The sequence below is a fragment of the Rhinatrema bivittatum genome, chromosome 2, assembly GCF_901001135.1.
Source record: "Rhinatrema bivittatum chromosome 2, aRhiBiv1.1, whole genome shotgun sequence".
Taxonomy (NCBI): Eukaryota; Metazoa; Chordata; class Amphibia; order Gymnophiona; family Rhinatrematidae; genus Rhinatrema; species Rhinatrema bivittatum.
In genome coordinates, this window is record NC_042616.1 from 487558090 (window position 1) to 487570289 (window position 12200).

General features: G+C 45.6%; 1 protein-coding gene across 1 annotated transcript in view; it reads right to left on the minus strand.

Moving 5' to 3' along the window:
* Positions 1–12200, minus strand: part of PXDC1 (PX domain containing 1) — a 74360-nt gene that overhangs the window by 35194 nt on the left and 26966 nt on the right. Inside the window, exons 2-3 of the mRNA XM_029590554.1 lie at positions 5905–5996; positions 5684–5801 (exon numbers count right to left, since the gene is read on the minus strand). Coding sequence (XP_029446414.1) covers positions 5684–5801; positions 5905–5996 — 210 coding nt within the window. The remainder of the gene's footprint in view (positions 1–5683; positions 5802–5904; positions 5997–12200) is intronic.

The window sequence follows — 12200 nt, forward strand, 5'->3', positions numbered from 1 at the left end:
GATGCCATGTGTCCTAGGAGAATGAGGAACTGGCGAGCCGTGGCAGTGTTCTGAGACTGGAGCTGGCGAGCCAGGGACATTAGGGTGTGGACCCTCTGAAGAGGAAGGTAAGCCTTTGCCTGTAAAGTGTCCAAGTCTGCTCCAATGAAGAATAAGGTTTGAGACGGGACTAAGCAAGATTTCTCGTAATTGACAAGAAACCCTAAGGAAAGGAGTGTTTGAATTGTCAATTTTAGGGAGGATTGAGCTATCTGTTGGGTGGAGGCCCTGATTAGCCAATCGTCCAGGTAGGGGTAGACGTGGACACCTTCCTTCCTTAAGAATGCTGCTACCACTACGAGACATTTGGTAAAGACTCGTGGGGCAGAAGCCAGACCGAAAGGTAGGACACGGTATTGATAATGGTCGTGGCCTACGAGAAACCGCAGATATTTGCGATGGGATTGTGTGATCGCAATGTGGGTATAAGCGTCCTTGAGGTCGAGAGAGCACAGCCAATCCCCTCTTTGTAGCAGAGGGAGCAGCGCGCCTAGGGTTACCATTTTGAACTTCTCTTTTTGAAGGTATTTGTTGAGGGCTCGAAGGTCCAAAATGGGACGTAGTCCCCCTGATTTCTTTGGTATTAGGAAGTATCTGGAATAGAATCCCTTGCCTCGTTGAGAGGGAGGAACGGGTTCTATAGCATTTGATTGCAGAAGAAGAGACACTTCCTGTTGTAATTGAGCCAAATGGGTGGATAGACTCCACGCTTGAAGAGGCGGGGAGTCTGCCGGAAGAGTTATGAAGTTGAGGTGGTAACCCTGTGCGATAATTGTTAGCACCCACTGATCTGAGGTGATCTGCAACCAAGGTTGTAGAAAATGGTACAGTCGACCTCCTACAGGAATGTCTGGAAGAGGGGTTTGGCATGTATTCCCTACAGGGGAGTCAAAGGCCAGCCACAGGCCCAGGAGGAGGGGCTACAGTAGGCCTTTGTTTCCTAGGCTGACGCGGCTGAGGCCTAGTAGAGGATCGAGCTGGACGAGGCCTGGCCGATGGAGGGTAGTAACGGCGTGGCCGAAAGAACGACTTCTTAGAGTCCTTCTTAAGTGGTTGTTTGGAGGAAACCTCAGACGGAACAGAAGAAAGTTGTTTCAACGTCTCGTGGTGATCTTTCAATTCAGCTACTATTTGCTGAATTTGTTCTCCAAACAAATTGTCCCCTAAGCAGGGTAAATCCGCTAAACGATCCTGGACCTCTGGGCGAAGGTTGGATGACTTTAACCAAGCCCAACGTCTGGCCGAGATGGCAGTAGCTGAAACCTTTGTGGAGGCATCGAAGATGTCATAAGCTGTTCTGATCTCGTGCTTCCCCGCTTCAAACCCTTTGTTAAGAAGGGCCTGAAGCTGTGGCTGGTATTGATCAGGTAATGTGTCAGCAAAATCTTGCATCTGTTTAAGGATGGCTCTGTTATATTGCGTCATGTAGAGTTGATATGAGGCTATGCGAGAAATCAGCATAGCTCCATGGTACACTTTCCGTCCCACACTGTCTAGGAATTTATTGTCCTTGACCGGCGGAGTGGAGGAGTGTGGCTTGAGACGCTTGGCTTTTCTTTGTGCGGACTCCACCACAACAGAGCGATGATCCAGTTGAGGCTTTTGAAAGCCTGGTGCTGACTGGACAAGGTATGTGGAGTCAGCCTTCTTGTTAACTGGTGATACAGATGAAGGAGATTCCCAGTTTTTCTTTAAGAGATCGAGAAACACCTGGTGAATGGGGATGGAAGCGATGATTTTTGGAGCGTCCAAAAATTGAAGCAGTTCCATCATCTGGTGTCTGTCATCGGTCTCAGATTGCAGCTGAAAAGGTACAATTTCGGACATCTCCTTTACAAAATTAATAAAGGAGAGATCCTCTGGAGGAGATCTTTTTCTACTCTCTGTAGGAGAAGGCGGTGATGGTAAATCTGTGTCAGAAGATGTATCATCACCCCAGGTATCATAGGGATCACTTGGGGGTTGAAGCCCCGATGGACCTGGTTGAGGATCCGAAGGCATCGAAGGAAACCTTGGAGGAACCGGTGGTACAATCGGTACTGGGAACGGCATCAAGGGTTTCGGTGCTGCCGATGGAGTCGGTGCCGGTCTTGGAACCGATGGAGCCAAAGGATAAATCGGTGGAGATATACGAGAAGGCACCGATGGGACCACCCCGGAAGGGGGAATCAGGAACGGTGTTTCTCCCGCCGATGAAAATCCAGTCGGAGACGATGGCGCTGTCGGTGCTACTGGAATCATCGATGGGAGGGCATGTACAAGTGCCTCCATACGTTGTAGTAGCGGTACCAGCGCTTCCACCAAAGGTTCGGTGGTCGGTTCCTTCCTCGGTGGCGGAGTCGGTGCCGGGGTCGATGCCGGTGGCGGTGCCGGAATCGGTGCCGGAGACGGTGCCAATGGAGGTTGGAATCTTTGCATCGCTTTCTCGATGGCCTCCTGGACCAGCCGGTCCAGTTCTGCCCGGAGACCAGGGGTAACAATACCCGGCTCGACGGGAGAGGGAGGCTGAGGCAGAGCCGGAGGGACCACCGTAACCGGTGGGATCACGGCTCCCACACCCCGAGAGGGTGAGGGTTTCCTCGATGCCTGCGAACGAGACGTGGACGGTGCCAAGTCTGAACGAGGCCTCTTAGTCGGTGGCTCGGCTTGTTCAGAGGTCGATGACTGTGGATCCTCGACAGGCCGAGACTTGTGCCGTCGATGGCGATGCTTGTCCCTTCCGGTCTCCTCGCCCATCCGGGGAGGGGGACAGGAGTCGACGGCCGAGAAGTCATCGATGGTGGACGGTCACCGGAGGGTTGACGATGGTTGGTGCAACTTCGACGGTGCCGGTTCCGATGACGTCGATGCTATCGATGGCGTTGGGGTGGGTGCATGGAAGAGGAGCCCCATCTTCTCCATCCTGGCTTTGCGACCCTTAGGTGTCATTAGGGCACATTTGGTGCAAGTCAGGACATCATGCTCACTACCCAAACACAAAACACAAACCCTATGGGGGTCTGTGATTGACATAGTCCGGGTACAATCCGGGCATCGACGGAACCCCGTCGCCATGGCTTAAGGCCAAATTTAGTCGCGGGCTCGGTAATTGCCAACAGGCCTCGAGGGCCAAATTCGACGGTAGTCGAAGAAAAAAGGCAAAAAACTTACCGGTTTCCGCGGAGGTGACAAAAATTTGTCGAAGGGAGACCCCTGAGGGGCAAATTTTCTTCGGAAAGAAAAATACCGAATTCCTGTCAGGAACGTGGTAAGAGAGCTCCTTTCACCGCGTGGCAACTGCTGCGCGGAAAAAAGAAGACTGAAGGGAGACCCCTGCTGGCTGCAGGGTCAGTGCCTTGCTGGGCATGCCCAGTAGGGGCCAGTCAAAGTTCTGTTTAAACTTTGACAGAAGTTTTCCGTGGTGGGCTCCATCCTCGATGTCACCCATTTGTGAGGACAACCATCCTGCTTGTCCTGTGAGAAAGTATAGTATTGGTCTATGAACTCCCAAACTAAAAGCAAGAGAGTTAAATTATCCATCACCATTTCTTTGGTACAGAGTTTTAAATGCTAAAACCCTGGTCAGAGCAGTTGATCCAACATGGAGACAACTTGCTTCTGGCAACAAGGCCTGCCGTTTCCCTTACTAATGCCAGTCCTGGCTGTATTCCTTGCATTGGCCCTTTCTAACTTATCAGGTCCTTGTGGGGCGGAAGACAGAGACAAGGGCCAGACCTGGGGGGATGGAGGGGAGGGGCCACTGCTGCATTGGGAGGATGAAGGAAATGAATAGTGGGAAGGAGTAGGATCTGAAGAAGTACAGCAGGACCTAGCACTCAGCAGCCAGGTGGCAGGATCCTAACAAGTGAGGAAAACGAGGAGAGAGATGTCAAGGGAAGAAACCTCACCTCCCATGCATCTCTCCATGTCTCATATCCTACCCTCAATCAGAGGGAAGGGGGAAGGGTATAGAAAAGGGCCCTTTCCATAGCAACCACTCAAAAACACATGATTTTGTCCAAAACAAAACTCTTGGATCAACAAACTATATAGCAAAAAATGTTGCAAATGTTATATAAAATCTCCTCTCATACGTTTACTGGTACAGACGCCACAATATATATATATATATATTAGAAACAAAAAAATCAAGCAATGTGTGGTACTAACTAGTGCTTATTATATAGAAAAAAAAACACTCCCAACAGGAACACCGCTCTTCAGAACTGTCTGTCTGTGTCACATCATGATTACAAGGGATTTTTTGTTAACGTGTTGACATCATGAGTGATGTTACACTCTGTATTCACTTGGTTTAATGCTATGTTAATACTTTTGTACACTGGTTTTTCCAGTTGGTGAGATTAGGCTTATCATATGAAGCTTATATGTAATAGGGTTACGTGTGTGACAGTGTCTAATGTGCTACAAGGGATAGTTAGAAAGATTTTATGTGGGGATTAAGTGAATTATGTTTTTTTGTATATGTGGCTACATTTGAATAAAGTATTGTAGTAAATGTTTATCTTCTAATTAGGTTTTGTATAATTCCATACGTGCTTTTTTCCCACTCCTGTTTGAGTGGTGTGTATGTGTGTATATATATATATATATATATATATATGGTTTTTGGGTTGTTTTTTTTAATATTCCACCTGTCAGTCATTTCAAAGTGGATTACATTGAAGTATGGCAGAGATGTCCTTGTCCCCAGACTGCCCTTCTCTGGGCCACTTCTATCCACCCTTTATCCTTTTTGAGATGAGACCTCCAGAACTGAACACAGTTCTCCAGATGAGGCCTCACCAGACTTCTACAGGGGCATGGACACCTTCTTTTCCCTGCTAGTGATGCTTCTTTCTATGCACCTCCACAACCCTCTGGGGCTTTATTCACTGCCTTGTTAAACTGCTCTGCTACCTTCAGATCATCAGACACTATCACCACTTAGTCACTCTCTCTCAGTCCAGGCACAGACTGTAAGCCCCCATTACATAGAGTTACTTTGGTTTTCTACATCCCAGATGCAAGACTGAACTTTTTGGCATTGAATCTTAACTACCAAGAGTTCAGCTACTCTTCAAGCTTCCTTAGGATACTTCTCATTCTCTCTGCTCTTTCAGGGGTGTCCACTCTGTTGCAGATCTTAGTATAATCTGCAAAAAGACAAAAAACCCTTTTCCTTCTCACTCCTTCGCAGAATCACTCACAAAGAACCAGCCCCCAAAACCAGTCTTAGAGGCACTCCACTAATGACCTTTCCTCTGAGCAACTGCCATAAATATATTAACAAAGGACTAATTTTTGGATCACAAAAAAATTCCCAACAAATGAGGAGGAACTATCTGGGGGTGGGAAAGAAAGAGGTTTTTTTGGATTGCAATCCATGATTGATTTTAACAGTCCAATAAAACAGAGGGTAAAAGCCTGATATGTAAGTCATATTTAGGAACTGTATTTTAGTGTATGTTATATTTTCTGATTATGAATTGTATTTTAATATGCTGTAAGCCCCTTTGGGTAGTCCTTTGGGACCAAGAAGATGGGATATAAGTGTAGAGATAAGAGTTTAAAAATTCTACTTGAAAAGATTTCCAGCTCGAGCTCTGCATACTGCAGTATTGCCACTAAAGGAACATGCCCTTCCCACACTACAGTTGCTTACCTGATATTTTAACCGGACTTTGGAAGCTTGGTTGTATTTTATGCACATTATCGTTTTTTAACACTTGGTCAAGAGGAGACCTTTCGAAAAAGGTGAGAACAACTTCAGATCTAGAATACTGCAAGAGAGAAAGAGGCAATAGGTTAGTACAGACAAAGCAGCAGCCGGCATTCGCCTGTTCTTTCATTCTAAGCCAGGTTTGTTTGGAATGTCACACTTACTTTCCATGGCATGCTTATGATAATCTTCAGAAGCTTCTCCACTTCATTCAGTCTGGCTTCAATGTCATGAGCCTCTTTTATTGTTATAAGTCCTAAAACAAAGGGGAGGAAAAAAAAAAAGTTTCAAAAGTTGGTAAGAACAGATAAATATTACCTCAAGCATGCGGCTACCAGAATCAATAAAATCATGGTCCTTCAAAATTAGGGCTAACAGGTGGTTTTGGGTTATTTAAAATAGGCCAGGTCAGTCTTTGTAGTTCCAGTTTTTCTTAGAAAAACATGACTACAAGTCCATGCATGCAATTGGCCAAAACTGGATTGATCGTGCCCACTCTTTTTTTTTTTTTACATCTTTTTTATTGAAGAATTTAGCAAGCATTACATTGATATGAAAACATCACAAAGTCTGGCGTATGTTTGCCAAAATTGGAACACACATAAACTGTCTTAATGCATGGAAGCTTCTACTGGCGCCCTAATGAAAATCCGAGTGTTCTCCAACCATACAGCAATTAAGTGAGCAACCAACATATTAATTCCTAAAGGTATCCATGCTGCCTAGAAATCCCTTGTGGGCACCTGGTAAGCAGAGAGTAAAGTACAAACAAGGGCAGAGTTTCACAAATGCATTTCCATGCCTTAAGCCAGCAACTCGGCCCTTTGAGAGCTGGAAACAGGTCAGGTCTTCCAGATAATCCAAAACATGGATATTAACCTGGCTCGCAGAGCAAATGTATGCAAATATTCACTGCAGGTATCCCGAAATCCCTTGCCTGTAGTCACTTCCTAACTCAACATAGCAACAAGGAATCTGGTGGTTGAAGAGCGAACACACACAAAAACAAACAGTTCCGGAGCCAGCAACTCCTATGTCATTTGCATAATTAATAAGGAGTTTCTGGAAACAGGAGGAGAAAGCTAGGGCAGGGTGAAAGCTAGGGCAGGGTGAAAGGAAGTTGCTCTTATTACAAAACAACCAAAATCTCTTTCCCCCAACTTCCCTCTCCCAGCCAACAATATCGTCCTCAGAAAATAAAAAATAAAAATAAAAAGGAAAACAAAAAACAAAACATCTTTCTCCCTCAGTCAGCTGCCTGTTGCTCATTCAAAAATAAAGTTTTCCTCTCTCTTTCCCTCCCCATCCAGTCAGTCAACCACCAGTTGGTCATTGGGGCTATCCGTGAATGACACCACACTATTTTGGCATGAAATAAACCACACACCCCCAATCACAAATCTCAAAACCTCCTTTCAACTTACAACTGTCAGAGCGTGACATCATTTATGAGCGGCCCCATTTAAAAAAAAATAAATATATATATATATATATATATATATATAAGCCAGCCACCAGCTTGACATAGGAAAAAAAAAAAGAAATCCTCCTCCCCCACTAATCAACAATACTATTAGAATTAATATCCTCACCCAGTGGACTTTTTTTTTTTTTAAATTTCCAGTTGGAGCGGGTCCTGATGCCAAATCCCTAGAAGAGGAGCAACTGCAGCTGAATGATAATGAGTTGTGTGAGACTGAAATCAGGGTGTCCTCGCCTCTCAGGCCTTTCCTCCTTGTGCCTGTACCGAGGCAGGGTACACCCTGACTCAGTCTCCTGCAAGCTCATTAAAATTCAGCTGCAGCTGCCCTCCCCCCTTAAATATGGAGCCTCAAAACTAGCCCCAACCGGAAATAAAAAGGATCCGTAGAGCAGAGCAGGGTGGGAGGGTTAGAAGAAGTCTCTGCTGGCTTTGGTGCAGCTGCAGGCCAGGTCTTGCTTTCTCCTCACCTTCCTGCCTTGTGGACCAGCGGAAGTGCTCCTGGGGATTGGTGGTTGGGAAACACGGCCCTTAAAAGTCTTGACCCCAGCCTACCTCTAAATTCTCACCTGCTCCTTTCCACCTTTGATCGCGATCCTGGCAGTGAGATTGCAGACAGGGCCGGTGCTAGCCTTTTTGATGCCATGTGCGAACAATTATTGAGCTGTTCCCCACACCCCCACCCCCCCTCAGCATTTTCATTTAGTCTCTGTCTTGGGCCCACCAAAAACAGCCCAGCTCCTTCCATCAACCTAAAAACTGTAACCACCCCCCCCCCCCCCCAAACCATTGCCAGTGCAAGAGTATTAGGTACCCTAGGCGAACCTTATAACCTTGCATCCCACCCCTATCCTCTCCACACACACAGTTAAAAATATGCATTCATAATAATAGATTTTACATGAAAAAGAATATTCAAAGTACAGTCTTCTGAGATTAAAAAAAAGATATATCAACATGTATATTATATTTAGATGCACTGCTATGGTGCCAACCAGAAAATAAAAAAAAAAAAACCCAAAAAAAACCACACATGGCATTAGGACTACTATAACATGTGTTGGGTGTGGGTTTGACCCTCCGAAAGCTATGAGTAAATTACAATTGAAATATAATAAGCCTCCCATACCAAAACAGTACTAACTGCCAGCACTGAAAAAGTAAGAACCCTATCAATGACAAGGCAGCACTGCAAATATTACACTAGGCCCTAAAACACCAACACACCTCGTATTAGGAAAACAGAACAAACCAAGCTGCTGTAGATTCCTAAATGCTAGCAGAATACCTCTCCTTGCTCACACATGCAGAACACAGGTGGACTCTCACCAAATGCAGGAGAAACAAACCATAAAAAGTATAAATAGAAACATGCAGGCAAAAACTGAATAGTCAGACTTGTGCAACAATGGAAAAACAGATCACCAATCCTCAGCCATTAAACAATAAAATCAAGAAATATAATAAATACATAAATCATAATAGTATAAACATACTAATAAAAAGAAATGTTCAAAACAGCTGATGAATGGAAGATCCAATAATTAAAAAAAAAAAAAATCATAAAATGTGTTTTGAATTGCCCAAATACCAATAAAATATTTCAAAACTGCAGACACATCAGATAATCTCCAAAAATTAAAACTAATAAGGATAAGGATTCATAGACTTCATACCTGGGAATTTTTTTTATTTCCAGTCACCCTGGGATTGTCGTAGATTAGTGGAAGAGGGATGTACAAGCTTTCTCTTCCCTCTCTCAGATTTATTTATTTATTTAGTGTTTTTTTATACCGACATTCTTGATAAGGATCAAATCAGATCGGTTTACATGGAACATGGTGGAATAACATTAACATATCCAAGAATAAACGAAAGTTACAATAAAACAGGGGTACTCAAAACTGGGAATAAGAGGAGCCAGATGGCAGAAGAACTCGGAACTAAACCATAAACAGCAATATTTACAAATGCAGCCCTATACAGCAATATTTACAAGTGTAGCCAATACAGCAATATAGAGATATATCTATACATACACACACTCAAACATATATTCTCTCTCATGCACATGCTCCCTTTCACATATACACACTCCCTCTTACATACACACACAAGATCTCTCTCTCTCATACCTACCGTACATGCTCAGACACAAACATATGTTCTCATACATGCTCCCTCTCTCATATACACATGCTCAGACACATACCACACGCATGCTGACACACACATACAATCCCTCTCCCACATACATGCTCAGCCACACACACGAAGAGAAGTGGCAGGCCTGGAGTCCCACCCATTCAGAGAACCCCTTATGCTTGGATACCACAACCTTTCCTAATATAAACTGCAGAATTTACTGCTCAAAAAGAACCATTTAGACCTCTTACTCCATCAACCCTAGAGTTTGGTCTCCTCACCAGTCTCAATGCTCCTTTTCACACACATATACTCAGACTCATGCAAACACATGCTCAGACACACACACACACACACACACACACACAGGTTCCCTCCTGCTCATACACACATAATCGGCTTCCTTTCTCACACACGCACATCAAGGACTCTCCTGGCAGCCATGAGTCCTCCTTTTCTTCACTTGTCAAAAGGAAGATTGGAAATCACTTCGCAGCCTTTTTTTTTTCTTCCTTCTGGCTGCTTGACAGGTTGAGACTGCTGGGCAGCCCTCTGTTCCTTCCTCTCATCCGCATGGCAGGTTGGGAACAGGGCCCAGATTGCATGCAGCAGACCTCGGTTTCAAAGAGGGGAGCATGACTGGCCATGGGGGGCGGGAGGAAGCAGTACCTCCTTGGAAGACATGACTGGCCAGCTAAGCCACATAGGGGCTAAGGAGTACACATTCCACTACAGCATGGGTGCCCAGCCCCCTGATGAGGTGCGTTAGTGTCCCCCGGGTGTGGCATTTTCCTAACCTGTGGCTGTGCACAGGTTAGGAAAACGGATGCTCGTAAAATTAAGCGTCCGTTTTCCTAACCTGCTGACAGCCACCTCTCCTGGGCGCCCGCTGCCAAGGAGGCACTAGGGGCACACAGTTTCCCCTAGCACCTCGTTTTTACCGCAGCAGAACATTTGCATACTGCATCAGGGACCCCGGAGAGGTCGATCGGGGCGTGTTAGGCGCTCAAACATGAGCACCCGTTTTCTGCGTGCCAATATTGCATCGGACTGACTGGGATTTAGAAGCAGGGCCATTTCGTAACGATTCCCAAAGGGTCATTACATAACAGTTTTCTTTTTTAGAACAAAAAGTAGCAAAATTTACTTTTCTTAACTTGGTTCTTGACAAGCAGCTGTGAAGGAAGTAGCAATGCGAAAAAAGAACCATGGGCTTTTGCTTGGGGGTAGGAGGGGTTTTTGATCTGCTTGAAATCTTTTGCACTGGATGGTAGGAACAAATTGCACACTGGATATTTGGAAGCTATGTTTTCTAAACTTGATTTGTCTGTGCATTCCACTGGCTTAGCACCCTTTATTGTGGCTTGAGCATCTGTGCTGTTTAGTGCTTGAGCTAGTTACAGTTTCTGTCTGCTACTGATGGCCGGATTTCCCATCCATGTGTTCCATTCACTGGGCCTTAATTCTGCTCAGCTCACCCTAATTCCATTACATTCATATTAGTTCCACAAACGTTTACATGGACATTCCAGTTCTAATAAAAAAACACAGTAAAATAATACCGGAGAACACACTGGAAATAAACAGGGAGAACTAAGGGTCTCATTTACTAAGCCTTTCCACCCACCCCCCAGACACAGAAAGGGAGGAAAGCTTTACTAAATCTGGCCCTGAAGTTTGCCAGCACATCCAAATTCCTTTAACAACACAGAAATTATTTTCTTCCTGCATAACGCAGACGTTCCTACAAAATTAAATTAGAGGGAAACATCTAATGTAGTAAATAAATAGAGGGATTACTAGAGTAGGGACTATATTACAGAGGGGTTAGTAGTGTCCTCTGCAAAAAAGGAGAAACCTTTCCTAAGTTCGGCAATGGAATGGATACGCTTGATGGAGCTGAAGAAACGAGCAGCAATCAAGGAAAGCTTGAGGAGTGGTCAAGTGCTTCACAGCTTAAGATTTGGTGTAATAAAATATAGGGTCATACATTTGGGGTGCAGAAAATCAAAGCAGCAAATTAGGAGGAGCGGTGGGGAGATACCAGCGGTGCACCAAACTACACACTCCAGTGGGATGGAAGGTGGGAGGGGCTGCTGGTCCTCCTAAGAGGGCAGGAGTAGTGGAGATGGGAAGGGTGCATGATTGGGAGATGGTGGTGTTTCTGGCCGGTTAGCATGGTGGATTGTGTACACTATTACCATGGATATGCTCTGGAGGCGATGTTTTGGTGCTGATTAGGGTTGCCAACTTTTCCATGGACCAAGACTGGACACCTGAGGGCTGGAAATGGAGGGGGGGTGGGGGCAGGGAAGGGATGGTAACAACCCCCCCCCCCATTTGCATAAATGTTAGATCCTGCCAGTTAACCAACTAAACAGCGTATCGATGTGGGCAATAACGAACTGACATTGCAGTTTCTCTTCCAGCCTTTCAGGACAAATAAGGGGGGGCCCTGCCACTCAGCTGCTCCCCATTTCTTATCTCGTGGATTATTAGGGAATAGTGAGAGCACAAACTTTCTCCTTTCTCTCTCACACATGCTCCCCCCCTCTCTCACACTCAATCTCAGAGGGCAGGGAGGAAGGGAAACAAGAGAGCTGTCGGGAGGGGCAGGCAACTAGCCAAGGTGCCAGGCCCATGGGGCACTAATGCACCTCATCAGGGGGCTGGGCACCAGATCATTGTAGTGAACATGCACTCCTTAGCCCCTATGTGGCCCGGCTGGCCAGTCGTGTCATTCAAGGATGTTCTGCCCCTTCTCCCCCCAGGGCCAGTCATGCTATACCCTCTTTGAAACAGGTCTGCTGCACACAATCTGGGCACTGAAGCAGG